At 40.9% G+C, this 19,698-nt stretch overlaps 1 protein-coding gene across 3 annotated transcripts in view; it reads right to left on the reverse strand.

The window, feature by feature from the left end:
- KIF2A (kinesin heavy chain member 2A) overlaps positions 1-11,610 on the reverse strand; it is a 141,966-nt gene extending 130,356 nt beyond the window's left edge. For all 3 annotated transcript variants that reach the window (XM_006876192.1, XM_006876191.1, XM_006876190.1), the window contains exon 1: positions 11,238-11,610. In XM_006876192.1, the coding sequence (XP_006876254.1) occupies positions 11,238-11,301 (64 nt within the window). In that variant the 5' untranslated portion in view covers positions 11,302-11,610. The remainder of the gene's footprint in view (positions 1-11,237) is intronic.
- Between the last annotated feature and the right edge of the window lie 8,088 nt (positions 11,611-19,698).

The following is a 19,698-nucleotide window of genomic DNA, read 5'->3' on the forward strand; positions in this document are numbered from 1 at the left end:
AGTTTCGAACCGCTGACCTTAAGGTTCGCAGCCCGAATCGTAACCACTACGCTACCAGAGCTCCTTAGTGACATAAAAATCAAAGATACTACTTATGATACATTTAGCAAAGCAACTGGTTTATGATGGGACACACGTTAACTCCCCTCAGGTGTAGAGTCACCTGGATTGAATGATTAAAGAAACAATTCCAACAGCAGTATGGAAGGTACAAGATACAAAGGTAAGACAAGGTAGATAGCTGGTGGCCAAGATATAGGATTAAGAGGGTCATTTTTGTGGGATGAATCTTAGCAACTTTATCATAAAATCATTTCTCACTTCGTCTTTCCTCTAAAAATTTTTAATATAAATGTGATTAAATGTAATCAAAATCTGGAGGGAAAACCAATTCTGACAGTGAATAAAATACTCGTATAGCCCAGAAGGAGTCCTGGTGTGGTGCTGGGGGATAAAGTATTGGACCACAAGGTCGGTTTGAACCATATACAGGGTCACTATGAGTCGGAACCAACTCAACGGCACTTAACAACAACATATCCCAAAAGATATCTGACTCTTACAGTCCAGTCCCTTGGCCACTGGCACCAGCAGCTGGCTCTACCTTTGTTTTCATGCTCTGCTTCCTTGGTTCCTGTGTTTACATGCATTCCAACCCAGAATATATCTACAGAGAAACTTGCTGTTAGAGGCTGGTCTGCCAGAAATGTAAACTGAATAAACTTTATTCCTTCAGGCATCAAAACAGAGATTAAAAGTAACAACTCAATGGATATTAAGAGAATAGAAACTAGACCAGTAACAACAAAAAATGAAAATTTCAACTGATTAACAGGGGCTACCAGGACTGGTATTGACTGAGAAGAATTATGAGGCTGAAGTGGGTTCATCTAGAAAGTGCATCACGAAGGTTAACAGTTATGGTTAGAAGAACTGAGAGGAAAGGGGCTACATGTATGACATGTATTTTTCATCCAAAAGATCCATAACTTTAAGTCTAAATGAAGGACCTATACTTCAAGAGGGAAGTGGTTGATGTACAAACAAAATGACACAGTTCGATCAGTACTAATCACAGAACACTGATGCTGCTGTTAAGTCCTGTCAAATAGGTTCTGTATATGGTTTTCCAAAGAGTGGCTGGTAAGTTTGAACTGGTGACCTTGTGTTCAAACAGAGTTTGCAGTCTAGTGCTTTACCACAGTGTCAGCCACACTACATTATCAGTCATTTATTTATGTGAGAGCAGAAACTATGTATACCTTACCCTTTTTTGTATTTCCAACACCTGACATATAACCCATTGCTGTCAAGTTGACTTCAACTCATAGTAACCCTACAGGACAGAATAGTAGTGCCCTGTGCGGTTTCCCAGGTTGCACATTTTTATGGGGCTAGACTGCCACATCTCTACTATAAGGTAACTGAAAATACCATGGCTTGAGTGTCAGGCACAGTTTAATCCTCAAACTGGTACCTTTGCTCTTCAACCTTTTAAAAGAGGTCTTTGCAGCAGATCTGCCTAATGCAATATATCATCTGATCGCTTGACTGCTGCTTCCATGTGTGTTGATTGTACAGCCAAGAAAAAGTCTTAGACAACTTCAATCTTTCTCCATTTATCATGATGTTATTTACTGGTCCCTTTTGTGAGGATTTTGGTTTTCTTTACATTGAGGTACAACCCATATTGAAGGCTGTGGTCTTTGATCTTCATCATTTCATCAGTAAGAATTTAAATCTTCACTCTCAGCAAGCAAAGTTGTATCTTCTGCATAGTGTAGGTTGTTAATGAATCCTCTTCCAATACTAATGCCACACTCTTCATGTAATCCAGCTTCTCGAATTATTTGCTCACCATACAAACTAAGTAAGTATGGCAAAAGATAGAGCCCTGGCATACTTTCCTGATTTAAAACCTTTCAGTATCCATTTGTTCGGTTCTTGGTCATGTACAGGCTCCTCATGAGCACAATCAAGTGTTCTGGAATACCCATTCTCCTCAATGTGGTCCACACAGTCGAAAGCCTTTGCAGAGTCAATAAAGCATAGGTAAACATCTTTCTGGTATTCTCTGCTTTCAGCCAAGATCCATCTGACGTCAGTAATGAGATCCCCAGTTCCACGTCCTCTTCTGAGTCCAACTTGAGATTCTGGCAGTTCCCTGTTGATGTACTACTGCAGCTGTTTTAAATTATCTTCAGTAAAATTTATCATAGTGGAGCAAGTTTTACTAAAGGTAATACAAAAATGGCTGCAAGCATACATTGGCAGAGAACTTGCAGAGGTGTAAGCTGGAATCAGAAGAAGACGTGAAACGAGGATTATCATTGCTGATGTCTGATGGGATCTTGGCTGAAAGCAGAGAATACTAGAAAGATGTTTACCTGTGCTTTACTGACTATGCAAAGGCTTTCGATTGTGTGGATCATGACAAGCTATGGATAACAATGCAAAGTACGAGTATTCCAGAACACTTAATTGTGCTCATGAGGAATCGGTACCTGGACCAAGAGGAAGTTGTTCGAAAAGAACATGGGAACACTGAATGGATTAAAATTAAGAAATGTGTGCGACAAGGTTTTATTCTTTCACCATACTTATTCAACATTTATGCTAAGCAAATAATCCGAGAAGCTAGGTTATATGAAGAAAAACATGGTTCAGGATTGGAGCAAGACTCATTAACAACCTGCAATATGCAAATGATACAACCTTGCTTGCTGACAGTGATGAGGATTTAAAATACTTACTGATGAAGATCAAAGAGCACAGTATGGATTACATCTCAATGTAAAGAAAACAAAAATCCTGACCATTGGACCAATAAACAACATTCTTATCAAGGGAGAAAAGACTGAAGTTTTCAAGGACTTCATTCTTCTTGGCTCAACTATCAACACTCATGGAAGTAGCAGCCAAGAAATCAAATGAGGTATTGCATTAGGCAAATCTGCTGCACAAGTCCTTTTTAAAGTGTTGAAGAGTAAAGAGGTCAGCTTGAGGACAAAGGTGTGCCTGACCCAAGCTATGGTATTTTCAATAACCTCATATGCATACGAAAGCTGGACAGTGAATAAGGAAGATAGTAGAAGAATTGATACTTCTGAGTTATCGTAGTGGAGGAGAATACTCAAAGTGCCATGGGCTGCCAAAAGACCCAACAGATCTGTCTTGGAAGAAGTACAGCCAGACTGCTCCTTGGAGGCTAGGATGGCCAAACTTCGTCTCTCAAACTTTGGACATATTGTCAGGAGGGACAAGTCCCTGGAGAAGGATATCATGTTTGGTAAGGCTGAGGGTCAGAGAAAAAGAGGAAGACCCCCAGCGAGATAGATTGGTAATATAGCAGCATCAGTGGGCTCAAGCATGGCAACAATTGTGAGGTTGGCCCAGGACCGGGCAATGTGTTAAGCATATGGTCTCTATAAGTCGGTACGGACTCGATGGCACCTAACAACAACAGCAATAACAAAAAGTTAACTTAGGGTTGACAAACAAGATGGTATTCCATTTCATTTTGTCTAAGTTTTCAGTAGACAAGACCGTAAGTTTATTTAGCTCGCTATATTAAGTTCACACTGAAGTCCATATCATGATTCCTCAGAGTACTGGGTTGATGTTGTTAAGTGCCATTCAAGTAGATTATGAATCACAGCGAACCTGTATAGGGCTCCTGAAGAGCGGCTGGTAGGTTTGAACCACAGACCTTGCAGTTCAAACCAACCCTGCAGTCCAGTGCTTATTCTACAGTGCCATACTAGGACTCCATTGGGTTGATGTTGCTAAGTGCCACTGAGTTTGTTTCAACTCATACAGACCCTGTATAGGATTTCCGACGAGCAACTGGTGGGATTGAACCGCCAACTTTGTGATTTACAACCCAGTGCTAATCCTAAACCACCACACCAGAACTCCACTGGGCTAGATAGGGGCCAACAATTTTAAAATTGGAAATCTAAAAGGGGTGGGAAGGAAGAGGAAATAAAAGCATGAATTGGCTGGTTTGCAAGCTTCATAGGTGTGCTTACAGTAAAATGACTGAAAGGGGGGGAAATTAATCTTTCGTGTTGAAAGGGATCATGGTTACAAGGGACAGAGGGTAGTCTGTGCTGCAGCAAATTATTTAATATGGCTCTTCTTGTTATAAGGTGCTCTGGTAGCGTAGTGTTACAAGCTGGGCTGCTAGTTTGAAACTACCAGCTGTTCCATGGTAGAAAGATGAGGTTTTCTGCTCCTATAAAGATTTATAGTTTTGGAAACCCTATAAAGGGTCACTACGTATCGAAATGACTCCACAGCACACCACTCCCACCACCACCTTCTAGTCGTAGTCTTTGTAACCTCACCAAGTAACTGGTTGGGGCCATGCAGATTGGGTGTATTTCCTCTTTTCTTGATGGGTCTGAATGATATGATTCAGATGAGTGACTGTTAACAGGGATAATTGTGATTGTAAAAACTTGGAACTCTAACAAGGGGATTCATCAATTTTGTTATCCTGCTGGGTATAAAATGAGCCATGGCAGAAGCAGGGAAGGGGTGTCACTAGACACCACGATACACTCACTGTTGTTGTTATTGTGTGCTATTGAGTTGGTTTTGACTTATAGTGACCCTGTAAACAGTTTCTTAAAGTAGCTAGTGGGTTTGAACTGCTGACTTTGTGGTTCTTACCCTACAGCGCCATACCAGAGCTGAAATAAAACTTAAAAAACAAGGAACTATAGAAATTGTAACAATTATACATTGTTGGTAAGAATGAAAAAAAGGTGAGTTGGGTGGTTCTTCAAACCTATTTATTCTTCTGTCATTGATACTTTTAATATTTTTCTCTAACACCATAATTCAAATGCATTGATTTTTCTATGGTCTTCCTTATTCACTGTCCAACTTTCATATGTATATGAGACAACGGAATACACCATGGTTTGGGTCAGGTGCACCATAGTCCTCAAACTGATGACCTTTGCTTTTTAACATTTTAAAGGAAGTCTTTTGCAGATCGTCCTCTGATCTTTTGACAGCTCCTTCCGTGAGTGTTCCTTGTAGATCCAAGCAAAGTGAAGTCTTTGACAAGTTCAATCTTTTCTCCATTTATCATGATATTATTTATCAGTCCTGATGTGACAATTTTTGTTTTCTTTACATTGAGGTTAAATCCATACAGAATGTTGTGCTCTCTGATCTTCACATAAGTATTTTAAGTTCTCATCATTTCCATCAAGCAAGACCGTATTAATGAGTCTTCCTCCAATCCTGATGTCACATTCTCCATATAATCCAGCTTCTCGGATTTGTCAAAAATGAAATGGAACCCATAAACATCGATATCCTATGCATTAGTGGCAGTTCTGAATCAAACACTCATATGGTTTACTAAGCCAGTAACGACAAATGCAAGAGCAACAGTGTCACATTCATTGTCAAAAAGAATATATCAAGATCTATCTTGAAGTACAATGCTGTCTGTGATAGAATAAGATCCATATACCTAAAAGGAAAATCAGTTGATACAATTATTATTCAAATTTATGCACAAATCACTAAAGCAAGAGATGATGAAATTGAAAAATTCTACCAACTTCTTCAGTCTTAAATTGACCAAAGGTGCAATCAAGATGCACTGATAATTACTGGTTATTAGAATGTAAAGGCTGGAAACAAAGAGGAAAGATAAGTAGTTCGAAAGTATGACTATGGTGATAGAAAGGATACTACAGAACACATGATAGAATTTTCCAAGATCAACAACTTATTCATTGCAAATACTTTTACACAAAATAAAAAACACAAGGAACTCACCAGATGGAATACACAGAATCAAACTGACTATATCTGTGGGAAGAGACAGTGGAAAAACTCTCACTAGCCACTTCTCAGATATCCTATACAGGGTCTCTGTGAGTTGGAACCGACTTGATGGCACTAACAACAACAAACAGGCCAAGGGCAAACTGTGGAAAAGACCATCTGTATACAAGTTGAGCTTGAAGCTGAAGACAAAACAAGTCCTAAGAGCTAAATATGACATTGAGTATAGTGGTGGTGGTTATCCCCCCCCTGAATATAGAGACCATCTCCGTAACAGATTTGGATCCATTAGGCACTGGTGATCAAAGAGTTATGGGATGGCATCAGGAACATTTTATAGAAAAAAAGAAAAAGGTCATTAAGAAGACAGGAAAGGAAGAAAAGAGCAAAATGGATGTCAGAAGAGACTCTGAAATGTACTCTCCAATGCAGGAAAGCTAAAACGAATGGAAAACGAATGGAAGAAATGAGGAAATCAAAGAGCTGAACAGAAAATTTCAAAGGGCAGCTAGTTCTGAAAGACAAAATCAAGTATTATAATGAAATGTGCAAAGACCTGCAGTTAGAAAACCAAAAGGGAAGAACACACTATGAATTGAGTGAAGGTAAACAGACAGATCATCAGCTTTACTTTCAACCAATCATACATTTTGTTTCATCTCAATGATTACTCTTCCCTCCCGGTAACAATAGTTATTCTTCCACCCTGTGACTTCTCTTTTACATCTGATTTTTCACAAATGAACAAAATAAAAATATATTATACACACATACAAAACAAAAAAGATGTATTCATTTAAATGTCCACAGTACTGTCACCATTCTTAACAGTCTGGTTTCTATGCTATGCAAGGTATATATGGATAAATCTAGACAGGTCATTTAAAATAATTTGGGACTCAGTTTCCACCTTTGTAAAAATGAGAATTCTAGTTATCTAGTTTTCCAAGAATCCTTCTATTTCAGATATTGATTCCTTTCAGTTTATATGTAACAATACTGTGACTATGATATCTCCCCCACCCTGCCAAAAATCCCATCTTAGCTGCAGCTTCCAAATATCCAACATTTCTCAACCCTCCCCCACTTACCAAAAAGTAAGCACGGGCTCTGTAAATTAAGAGCCTCTGAGTCAGTTCTAACTCTTAGCAATCCTGTGTAGGGTTTCTGAGGCTGTAAATCTTTGCAGAAGTAGGAAGCCTAATTTTCCTCCCTCAGAAGTGGTTGGTGGGTAAAAACCACTGACCTGGTGTTCGCAGTCCAGTGCTTATCCAACGAGTCACAGCACTCCCTACAGGTACTGTATAACCAATAAGAAATGTTTTAACAGTGCAGTTTTTTAAATCTGTCAATAAAACTAAATACATATTTGTAGAAGTATAGTTCTTAAAGACACTGGACTTTAAAACAGAATTGAATCAAAAAGGTAACATACAAGTAAGAATAAACTATACTTGAGTGCCCATTTCCAGAAATCAGTCCATTTTCATACCTGGTTATCTCTTGTGGCTAGGAACAATCTCAGGAACCCAAACCCAATTCCTGACATCTCTAACTCAGAATACCAGAAAACTCAAGTTAGCTTTAGGAGATCACTCAAATTTCTATGAATTTAGGGGCTCGTGAACCAGGGAGCCAATCAGGGGTGTGGGCAGAGTAAAGTTATAGCAATACAGAAAGAGCTTAGATGGAAGTTTTACTTCCCAGTACCAAAAATCCAATAATGGAAGATTCACTCAAAAACATATGCAAGGAACTCTGTTAGACACAAGGAATATACCGGGGAATTCAGGAAACTGTCCATTAGTATAATCTTGAACACATCTGGGCTTTGGATGCAGTGGCTGTAAGTAGCTTGCCAATCCTCTACCACTGCAGTCTCCATACCACCCCTCTCTAAAAATCCCCACAACCATCGATTCAATTACAACTCATGGCAACCCTATATAGGGTTTTCAAGACTATAAATCTTTATGGAAGCAGATAGCCCATCTTTCCACCCAGGAAAGGCTGGTGGGTTTGAACTGCTGACATTGCAGTTAGCTGTCCAGCACTTATCCTATAGTACCACCAGGGTTCTCTTTCCTTACTAGTGTCATCAAGTCTGTTCTGACTCATAACCCTGTATAGGGTTTCCAAGGAGAAGCTGGTGGGTTTGAACCGCTGACTTTGATTGCCGTTAGCAGTCCTGTGCTTATTCTACAACACCACACCAAAGCAAATCATTAAGAAAAATGCACTCAAATACCAATAAGGAGCTCCGTTAGCACAGTGGGTTACAAGATAAGCAAGCTCAGCAGTTTGAATCTACCAGCTGTTCCACGGGAGAAAAATGAGGTTTTCTGCTCCCATAAAGATTTACAGCCCTGGAAACTCTACACACCGGGTTGCTGAGTCAAACCAACTAGAGGGCACATGACTACCACCACCACCCAAATACCAATACTCAAAGAAATATATTGTATCATAACTGATACAAAGTGACTTAGATGTCAGATGCTGGCTGGCCATCTGGTTTTGAACAGTCTTGAAAGAAACTTAAAATGAATATAAGCTCATCTTATGTAAATGACTTATTAGCATATGAGCATCACTGATGGGGAAAACCATGTTCTGAAATAAGGACAAGGATTATCATCAGCAAGCATGCAAAAAAAAAAAAAAAAGGAAGTTACCAGTAAATAGTCATCAGAAACAGCCCTTCTCCATTGTTAGTTATTTCTATCATATCAGACATTAGTGCTCATCTAACTGTAAAGCTTATTTTAGTTATAATAACCACCAGTGTTTTATCAAATACAGATCTGCTATAAAAATGGGAGGAAGTAAAACAGTTTCTTTAAAGGGAAAAAGAAAAATCTTGAGGGAGGTGTCTGAGACATTCATTTCTATTGTGAAACACCATCATTTAATATAATTGATTATTCCTTTCAAGTCCTCAATTTACATATTTTGTCTTTCACCAAATTCATCATGCATTCAAGGCCCATGTTGCTAGGAGTCCTGGTATGATACTGTTGGAAAATCACTGAACTGCTATACACAGGTTGGAGGTTCAAACCCACCAGCCTCTCCTCAGAATCCCTATAAGGGTCTTTGGCACTTAGGCCAATCAACACACATTATAAAGATTTCCATTGTTTGTTATTATTTCTTATGAGGAAATTACTTTGGAAATGTGATTTTAGGTCCTGGTGTGATGATGCCGTGGGGTAATTAGTGCACTGGACAGCAAAGTTGGTTTGAACCGCAACACCAGTGGTTCAAGATCACCAGCTGCTCCTCTGAAACCCAATAACATGGTGGCTATGCGTCAGAACCGACTGGGCAGCATTTAACAATCCACATAAGTAGAGCCCTAGTGTGGCATTACAGGATAAGCACTAGACTGCTAACTGCCCTAACCACATGAGTTTGTCTGCAGTTCAAACTTACCAGTCACTCTCAGACACCCTACACAAGGTCACTGAGTAAGAAGCGACTCAACACGGTACACAACAACATAAGATCACAAAATGCCTATTCTTGTTAAGTCTGGGAATTTTTGGTTAGGCTGAAGTAGGGGAAAGAGTATATCTGGCTCTAAGAACGGACCTGACAGCAATTACCAACGGCACCCTAGAATCCCAAAGGAACCAATACTGCTTAAAGCCCAATTACACTTAATAAAATCTGTCAACTCAGAATAATGCTCAGAAAATATATAAACTTCTCAAATATCATATAGGATGCAATTTTCCCCCCAATAACAGATTTTACACTTAACACTCACAATGATAGTTTATTAAAATGTATAAAAGTACACAGCTATTGCAACCAAGGTTTTAAAAACTAGTAAAGGACTCCAGGTGTGGTGCTGTAGGATCAGTACTGGTCCATAGCTCAAAGCCTCCAGCTGCTCCTTGGAAACCCTACACAGGGTCGCTGTAAGTCGGAACCAACTGACGGCACTTAAAAACAAGCAAGTAGTACTTTTGCTGGTATACACTGAACCCACATTCACTTAAAAAGGTAATGACCCTAACAGCACTATTTCAGTAAAGTAAATGTGAGAAAAAAGAAACCCCAACCAAGGAAAGTAAACAGCTCTTTCCCACTCGTGTGAAATGTTCCACTTCTAAAGCTCAGTGTGGTATAATTTATCTTCTCTCCACGAACAGGATAAAGATGCTTCAGTTGCTAACACAACTGACCTCCAACACAATGGAAATGGGGTCCTCCAGCATAACACACACAGTCGGTGTAGCTTCACGTATCTTGGTCAAACCTGGTAGAAACCAGGGAGGATGTGGAAGCAATAATCAGGTTACTTGACAAGTCTAAGTCTAAGGGATAGTATGTAAGCAATGAATTAAAAGAACAGCAAGGAGGAGTCAAGAACATCATACACCTCTAGGTATCAAACACCTTAGTTCCTTCAATATTCGGAGATTAAGAAAAAAATTTACTTCTCTCCTTTACAACACTGATTATTTCCAAGTCTGGCGGCATCCCTCACTCCCCCTCCCAAGCTACTGAAATTAAACATTTTCCCCCAGAGGAATCTAAAGAAAGATAAACAAGCTTGAGGCTTTTTTTTTTTAATTAAGCATGTGTCTTCACGTCCACTCACACTTTTCGGTTGCCTCTCTCCCGAGGGTGTGAAAATATCAACATCCGGTCGCCCACCCCCACCTTCTCAGCAGTGCCTCGCACGCTAGGACGGTGCTCATCATCATTGAGAAGCTTATCGAATATTTTTTCTCACTGCTTCCCCATCCTTATTCATGGCCAAACATTCTCTACATCCTCTTCTCAAAGAAGGAGCTAGTCAAAAGAAACATGCTCTAGAAACCAGAGCCGAAGAGGCCTGACAATTACACAATTTAAACCAACGGAACTGGCCTCCCCACCCCACCCCCATCTCAGCCTCTGAAGCAGAAGTCGGTTCTCCACTCACTGAAATCCCTGGTAGCCCCCCTCTCCACCCTGCCTCACACTTACAACGTTCAGAGAAGAGGCCAGTACAAACAGAAAGGCCGACCTGAAAGGAGCAGCAGGGTCATCCCCTCCCTCGCCAAGCCCGTTCCCACCCGGAGAGGAGGGCGATCGCGGAAGACGTCTTCTCGGCCCCTCTACCACAACCACCCGAAACCCCCAGAGACGCTGTCCACGCCGCCCGCTTGCCTTCCTTGCCCGCCGACCCCAACGGCCCAGTCTCTGCAGCCCACCTCTAGGCCCCTCCCCGCCCCCAGCACCGCAGCGGCAGCCAGGGCGGACTCCACGCCGGCCTCTCCAGCACACACGCCACACACAAAAGCGCCGCGGCCGCCGCCTTCCCGCCCCCACAGCCCACGGAGCAATCAATGAGGCGGCCGGCACCCTTGTCCCCTCGGTGCAGCACACCCGAATGCAGGGCTGGCCCGGCCGACCGCGCGGCTCACCATCGCTCCGTTTGATCTCCACGTATATCCCGATCTGGATCTTGCCGAAGTTGGACGCTGCCATCACCTCATCTGGAGCAGTGGCTGCGGGTCGAGGGAGGGGGACAGGAGAGCGGAAAAGGCAGGGAGGGGGCGGGGTGGGTGTGGGAGGGGGGGCGGTTGCCCGCGGACGCGCTGGCCCGGGCGACAGCGTGAATGCAAGCTGGGGCCGAGAGGAGCAGCGGCGAGGCAGGCGGAAGCGCCCGGCCTGCAGGCCGGCTGGAGGACGCGCACACCGGGGCGTCGGGGTGATGCGAGGGCCAGGGCCTTAAGGCGGCGCAGGGGAGAGTGGGAGGGTCTGCGCCGCCCGCACGGGTGCCGACGCTGGGAAGGCGGAGTGCCGCGCGCCTGCGCAGAGCGCGCCTCCGGCGTCCCTTCCTCCTCGACTCTTGATTCCCCGCCGCCTATAGGCGGCCCCGCCCAACTCCGCGGCTGGCGGGCTGCAGCCAAGGCTGGGCCCAGCGAGCGAACGGAGCGTGCGCGGCCCGGCCCCACACGGGTCTGCGTCGCGTTTGATTTCTGCGCGCGACCTAAAACAGACGCGATTTTGCGCGCCGGCGCCTGCTTGTACCGCTTGTGTTTCGCGGGTTAGCAATGTTGCCAGGGTGGATTAAGGGTTTTGAGGCTTCAAGGTTTTCTGGATGAAGTGCGGGAGTGAGCGACATGAATTTTGGGACTAGCCAATGATGGCACGCTTTTGGTTCATCATCTTAAAAGTGTCTCCACTTTCTTGCCACGTACGGGTGACTGTCCCAGGTAATCCACCCAAGGCACCTGGTTCAGGTTCCCCATCCAGTTCTAGAAGAAGAGAAGAAAAACCTTGAAGGCCACTCACCCTAAATCAGGGAGTGAAGATCCTTCATTGCTCCATAGCACATCAGCACTCAAAAATAAGCCCTACAGTGAGTGGTAGCGTAGCGGTTACGGTTACGAGTTGGGCTGCTAACCTCAAGAACAGCAGTTCGAAACTACCAGCTGTTCCGCGGCAGAAAGATGAGGCTTTCTACTCCCGTAAAGATTTACAGCCTCGGAAACCCTATAAGGGGTCGCTATGAGTCGGAACCAACGGCACGGCACATAATCACCAACTGCTACTGTGAATGGGGCAGCCTTGACTACCATTTATGATGATTCATCAGCTGATGTTAATACCCTGGCCTTACTATACAACTCAAGACTTATTTTCCGTGGCCTATAAAGCCAACAACAATGACTCAAGGGCAAAGGGCAAAACACATCAGTCTGACTAACGCATGTGCCTTTTCTGTAACAAGTATTTTGACTAGTCTGACCAAAACAGCAAAGTGGCAGCAAAAAAAAATTTCATCCTGGCAAAGCAGGACAGGAATCAAGGAAACCATGTTTACAGCACGGTGGGAAAGCCTCCAAACCTGTGATTCTTGCTTCCAGTATTGGAACTTGATGTTAAGGAAACATATCCTTCTTGCTTCGATTCCTCTAGTTATTGTTACTCTTCTTGTTATAACTAAAAATGCACAGTTTTAAATTTTTAAATTTGAAAATCGGATGCATATGTAAGTGGCATAAGTGCATGTGCGTAGGGTTTTCAACTACCTAAGGAGCTCTGGTAGCGTAGTGGTTACGAATCGGGCTGCGAACCTTAAGGTCAGTGGTTCAAAACTACCAGCTGCTCCGCGGGAGAAAGATGAGGCTTTCTACTCCCGTAAAGATTTATACCCTTGGAAACCCTGTACAGGGTCGCTATGGGTCGGAACCGACTTGATGGCACTTAACAACAAGTAAGTCAAGTAGATTAATAACAAAATTTGTTGACAGACTTGGGCTTCACCTGTAACTTGAACATAATGGAGATATCTATATACTTGGTTAAAAAAAAAAACTCTTAAATCCATTTCACAGTAGATTCAGGACACTTAATTTTTATGAAAAACATTGAGTGGGCCATGTGGAAAACAGCTTCTGCTTTTATATCCCAGAAATCACATTACTGTACATTTCACTTCAAAGACTCTGTTACAGAATAGGATTTGACCAAATCAGGAATCAGATTTTATTGTTTTCTAAAAATCTTTAAAAGAGTTTTAGTTGAACCCTTTTGTTGTTGTTGTTGTTAGGTGCCATCGAGTTGGTACCGACTCATAGCGACCTTATGCATAGCACAAAGAAACACTGCCCAATAATGGGCCAACCTCACTACTGTTGCCATGCTTGAGTCCATCGATGCTGTCACTTGGTCAATCCTTCTCGTTGGGGGTCTTCCTCTTTCTCTCTGACCCTCTTACCTCACCAAACATGATATCCTTCTCCAGCGACTGGTCCCTCCTTACAATATGTCTGATGTATGAGAGATGAAGTTTTGAGTTGCTGTCTAATAGAGCTCATTCTTTAATGTTTTTAATACTGAGTTAGAAGGCATGTATTTATTTGCTTGCAGATTCTTTGAAGAATGCAAAGAAATCAGGCTGTAAAGCTATAATTTTTTAATTACTTCATAGACTATGTTTAATACGTGGTTGCCCACACATACCTTGTTCCCTGTGGGTTATGTAATTAAGACTTAACCTTTAATCCATAAGCAAAGGTATTTAAATATATACACATCATCATCCTCCATAAAAATATATGAGACATGCCTTTTTTCGAGTGGATAAAACACAAAAACATTTCCTTTATAAGTCATACCCAAAAGGCTTTTTTTTTTTTTTTTTTTTTGGTATGCCTCAGTACTTGCATCATAGGTTTTGTATTTGAATGGTCCTCTGAAGAGCAGCCGTAAATGATGTGGTGTGACTACATTTCCATTAACAGTGATGGATCAAAGATTCTGAACCTGGATCAAGCATTAGCATAATATACAACCCTAACTAGAACAGTGCCTGGCACATTATAGGCACTCAAAAAATTTCATATGAGTAAATTTATTAAAATTCTATTTTTTCAACCTCAAAAGTTTTTATGAGGATCAAATGAAATAACAAAATGTGCTAGTACTTTGAACTGCCACTTGTCTGTCATACTGTAGTGGCTTGCATGTTACTGTAATGCTAGGAACTATACCAGCATCAGATACCAGCAGGATCCCCCATAGTGGACAGGTTTCAATGTAACTTCTGGTCTAACTCAGACTGGGAAAAAGCACCTGATGAGCTGATTCTGAAAAAAATTAACCAGAGAAAACCTTATGTACAGCAGGTGAACATTGTCAGATAGAGTGCTAGAAGATAAGCCACTCAGGTCAGAAGACACTCAAAATGTCATTAGGGAAGAGCTGCCTCCTCAAAGTTGAGTCAACTTCAATGACACGGATGGAGTAAAGCTTTGGGGACCTTCAGTTGCTCATGTGGTACAACTCAAAATGGGAAGGAAAAACTGCAATAATCAAAATGTGAGATATATAACATATGAATCAAGAAAATTTGTTAAAAATAAAATGGAACACTTGAAGATCGATATTCATTGTTGTCAGGTGCCATCCAGTTCAGTAACACTATATATGACAGACTGAAACACTGCCCAATCAGTGCCATTATCAAATCATTGCTATATTTGAGCACTGCTGTGCAGTTAATTACATAACATGGGCCTTCTAGTCATAGTCTTCCATTTGGGGATGGATTGTAAATCCTACCTAGCCTCTATGGTTGTGGTCCCATTTGGGAGTGACTTATCTCTTATGTTAATAAGACAGGAATAAGGTAGAATGTGTCTTGAGTCCTCATCTTAATAGACTCAAGTCCACCATCCTTACTTTCCTTGGGGGCGTGGTCTGAAAATTATCCGTCTTTGATATCTGTGTCAAAACAAAAACTAAATTTTCTGTTTTAAGCTATTCTCTTCTTGGCAAACTGCCAGTTTCCTGTGTAATTAAGCAAAGCAAGAGATAGGGTCACAAAAGTGATTGAAGCCAGACTTGGCCTACCTAAAGTGCAGTCAGGACCAATGTGTGCTCAACCTGACCTCTTGATGTCATGAAACTGAAAACACCTCCATCAACATCCTAGATATGGGCAAAACTCCATCTTTGTGACTTTCCTTCTGGAGTAAGAATGTGCATGTGCTGAGTCATTCTGATGAACACCAATCAAACCACAGTTACTGCTCTAAAAGATCCCTGGTCTAGGACTTGGGGAGCCATTTTAATCATCTGAGTCCCAGTGAGCTCTTTCTTCTTTTGTTTTTGGTTCTGCATCTGCACTCTTGTTTTGGAATTTGCATCTGGTTTGCCTCTATCTGATTTTGGTTCTTGGGACTTTAACGAGTGGCCTGATCTGATTAGCCAGATTCTGAATCTTGGTGAGTCAACAGCCCAATTTGACATGAATGAGGAGAATCCTCCAGACTGACATCTGAACTATGGATTTAGGACTTGCCAGCCTCCATAACTGTGTAAACCAATTCCTCAACATTTGATGAGTTCCGTGAAACATTGCAGTGAATTGAGGAAACCTGAGATGTGAGGGAGAATACAAAGGACAAGAGTGATGGTTGATATCAGGGATTATGTATTAGTATAGAAGTAAGGAGTCCTGATGTGTTACTATAGGATAAGCACTGAACTGATTTGGTGTTTCATCTTAAAAGTGTCATCCCTGACCACCCACAGGTGATGTTGGCAATTCAAACCAACCAGCTACTCCTTGGAAACCCTATACAGGGTCTCTATGAGTTGGAAACAACTCAAAAGTTGGACATTTGGAATATCTTTAACCTCCACCTCATAGGGACCAGCCTTGTACTAATCCTTCTGCATGCGGTCTTGCTCCAGGGATTGGTCCTCCTGATAACAAACCCAGTGTGTGAGACAAAGTGTTGCTATACTTGCTTCTAAGGAGCATTCTAGATGTACTTTTCCTAAAAATAGATTTGTTCATTCTTCTGGCAGTCTATTGTTGTTAGGTGTCATTTTAACTCATAGCAATCCTATGCACAACAGAACGAAATACTGAAAACTCTGTGCCATCCTCACAATTGTTAACATTTGAGCCCATTGCTGCTGCCTTGGTGTCAATACATCTCGTTGGGAGTCTTCCTGTTTTTTCTCTTTTTTTTCTGATCTTCCAATTTACCAAAAATGATTTCCTTCTTCAGGGACTGATTCCTCCTGCTAACATGCCTGAAGCATGAAAGATGAAGTCTCACCATGCTGGCTCTAAGAGCATTTGGCTATGCTTCTCTCAACTCAGATATGTTTGTTTTTCTTGAAGTCCATGGTACTTTCAGTATTCTTATCCAACACCATAATTCGACTGCATCAATTTTTCTATGGTCTTCCTTATTCATTGTCCAACTTTCATATGCATATGAGATACTGAAAATCCCATGTCTTGAGTCAGGTACACCTTAGTCCTTAAACTTACATCTTTGCTCTTGAATACTTTTAAGAGGTCTTGTGCAGTAGATTTGCCTAATGAAATTTGTCATTTGATTTCTTGACTGCTGCTTCCTTGAACGTTGGTTGTGGATTCAAGCAATATGAAATCTTCGACAAATTCAATCATTTCTCCATTTATCTAGATGTTATTTATTGGTCCTACTGTGAGAATTTTTGTTTTCTTTAAATTGAGGTACAATCCATACTGAATATTGTAGTCTTTGGTCTTCAACAGCAAGTATTTTAAGTCCCCTTTGCTTTCAACAAGCAAGGTTGTATTGTCTGCATAGCACACAGGTTAATGTCTTCCTCCATTCCTGATGCCATGTTCTTAATATAATCCGTCTTCTCAGATTATTTGCTCACCATAAAGATTGAATAAATATGGTGAAAGGATACAGCCCTGGCACACATCTTTCCTGATTTAAAACTATTTCAGTATCTCCTTGTACTGTCCTAACAACTGTCTCTTGATCTGTGCACAGGTTCCTCATGAGCACAATTAAGGGTTCTCAACCCATTCTTTGCAGTGTTATCCATAGTTTGTCATAATCCACACAGTCAAAAGTGTTGTATAGTCAATGAAGCACAAGTAAACATTTTTCTAGTATTCACTACTTTCAGCCAAGATCCATCTAACATTAGCAATGATATCCCTTGTTCATTTCCTCTTCTGAATTCAGTTTGAATTTCTGGCAGTTCTCTGTTGATTTAAAGTTGCAACCATTTTAAAATTACCATTAGTAGAATTTTACTTGCATGTGATAGTAATGATATTGTTTGATGATTTCTGCTTCTATTAGGCCACCTCTCTTTCGAATTGGCACATATATGGATCTCTTTCAATTGGTTGTCCAGGTAACTCTCTTCCAGATTTCTTGGCATAGATGAGTGAGTACCTCCAGTTTGTTAAAAGATTTCTATTTGTATTCTGTCAATTCCTGGAGCCTTGTTTGTTTGTTTGTCAGTTTTTGCCAATACCTTCAGTGCAGCTTGGTCTTCTTTCTTCAATACAATTGGTTCTTGATCATATGCTACCTCTTGAAATGGTTGAACATCGACCATTTCTTTTTGCTACAGTGACTGCCTATTCCTTCCATCTTCTGTTGATTCTTTCTGCATCATTTAATATTCTGCCCTTAGAATCCTTCAATATTGTGAGTAGAGGCTTGGATTTTTCCTTCAATTCTTTCATCTTGAGAAATGCTGAGCCTATTTTCCCCTTCTGGTTTTGTAACTCCAGGTCTTTGTACATTTCATTATAATATTTGGCCTTGGCTTCTCAAGCTGCCCTTTGAAATTTTCTTTTCAGCTTTTTTACTTCCTCATTTCTTCCATTTCCTTAGCTTCTCTGCTTTACTGGCAGTCCATGGTATATTCATTATTCTTTGTCAACATCATAATTCAAAATCATCAATTCTTCTTCGGTCTTCCTTATTCATTGTTCATCTTTGGTATGCAATAGAAAGTGCAAAAGCTTGGATCTATCACATCTTAGTGCTTAAAGTGACATCTTTGCTTTCAGTGCTCTTTTGCAGCAGATTTCCCAATTCTGCTTCCATGGGTTTTGATTGTGGCACCATGTAAAATGTAATCCTTGATCATTTCAATCTTTTCTCCACTGCTTATAATGTTGCTTATTAGTCAAATTGTAAGGAGATTTATTTTTTTTTATGTTGAAGTGGAATCCATGCTGAAGGCTAAATAACTTTTGATCTTCATCAGTAAGTGTTTCAAGCCCTCTTCACTATCAACAAGCAAGGTTGTGTCATCTGCACATATCAGGCTATTGTTGAGTCATCCTTCTTCAATCATGATGCCATGTTTTTCATATAATCCAATTTCTTGAATTAATTATTGAGCATGCAGGTTGGATAAGTATGGCAAAAGGATACAACCTTGTGTAACTTCTAGAATACTGCCTCTTGGTCTTGCACAAGTTCTGCTTTAGTATAATGAAATGTGCTGGAATTCCCATTCTTCACAATGTTATCCATAATTTGTTATGATCCACACAGTTGGATATCTTTGGATAGTAAGTAGTCAATGAAACACAGGTAAACATAGTTCTGGTACTCTCTATTTCTAGCCAAGATTCATTTGACATGGACATACTCTTCTGAGTTTGGTTTGAATTCTCTGTTGACATACTGCTGAAACCATTTTTAAATGCTCTTTAGTAATAGTTTACTTGTGTGAGATATTAATAATGCTTTTCATTAATTTCTGCATTCTGTTGGATCACCTTTAAAAAAAAAAGTCATAAATATGTATTTCTTCAGTGGATTGACTAGGTACCTGTCTTCCAAAATTTTACACATAGATGAGTTCCAGTTGATTGTTGAAATATCTCAAATGGTATTACATCAAATCCTAGAGCCTATTTTCACTAACAAGGCCAGGGGCAGACTGTGGAACAGACCATCAATTATGCAAATTCAAACTGAATTTGCAAATTCAAACTGAATATATGCAAATTCAAACTGAAACTGAAGAAAATGAAAACAAGTCCATGAGAGCGAAAATATGACCTTGAATATATCCCACCTAAATTTAGAGATCATCTAAAGAACAGATTTGATACATTAAACACTAAAGACCAAAGACCAGAAGAGTTATGGGATGACATCAAGAACATCATACATGAAGAGAGCAAAGAGTCATTAAGAAGACAAGAAAGAAGGAAATGGTCAAAAAGTGTCGAGGTCCTATGTCGGGGTCCAGTCTCGACAAGGAAGTGTGGGTGCCACGAAGAAGGGAGATCTGGCGGCGAAAGGGATAGAGAAAGAGAGACAAAATATATACAAAAATGACAGACACGCAGATATGATGCAAGCTGGCAGGTAGACGGATCTGCAAACATATTGCCTAGCATTGCCTAGCATTGCACAGCATTGTGCAGCATTGCTGCACAGATCTAACTATACCTCAGTCTTTTATTCTCTTTTTTAGGGAGGGATTTGTTACAAAGGAAGGATGTAATTCACAAAGGGAGGATGTAATTTCACAAAGGGAGGATGTGATTAAGACAGGATATGGAACTGAAATGTGATTAATCATTCAAAACAG

Source organism: Chrysochloris asiatica, unplaced genomic scaffold (genome assembly GCF_000296735.1).
Source record: "Chrysochloris asiatica unplaced genomic scaffold, ChrAsi1.0 scaffold00362, whole genome shotgun sequence".
NCBI lineage: Eukaryota > Metazoa > Chordata > Mammalia > Afrosoricida > Chrysochloridae > Chrysochloris > Chrysochloris asiatica.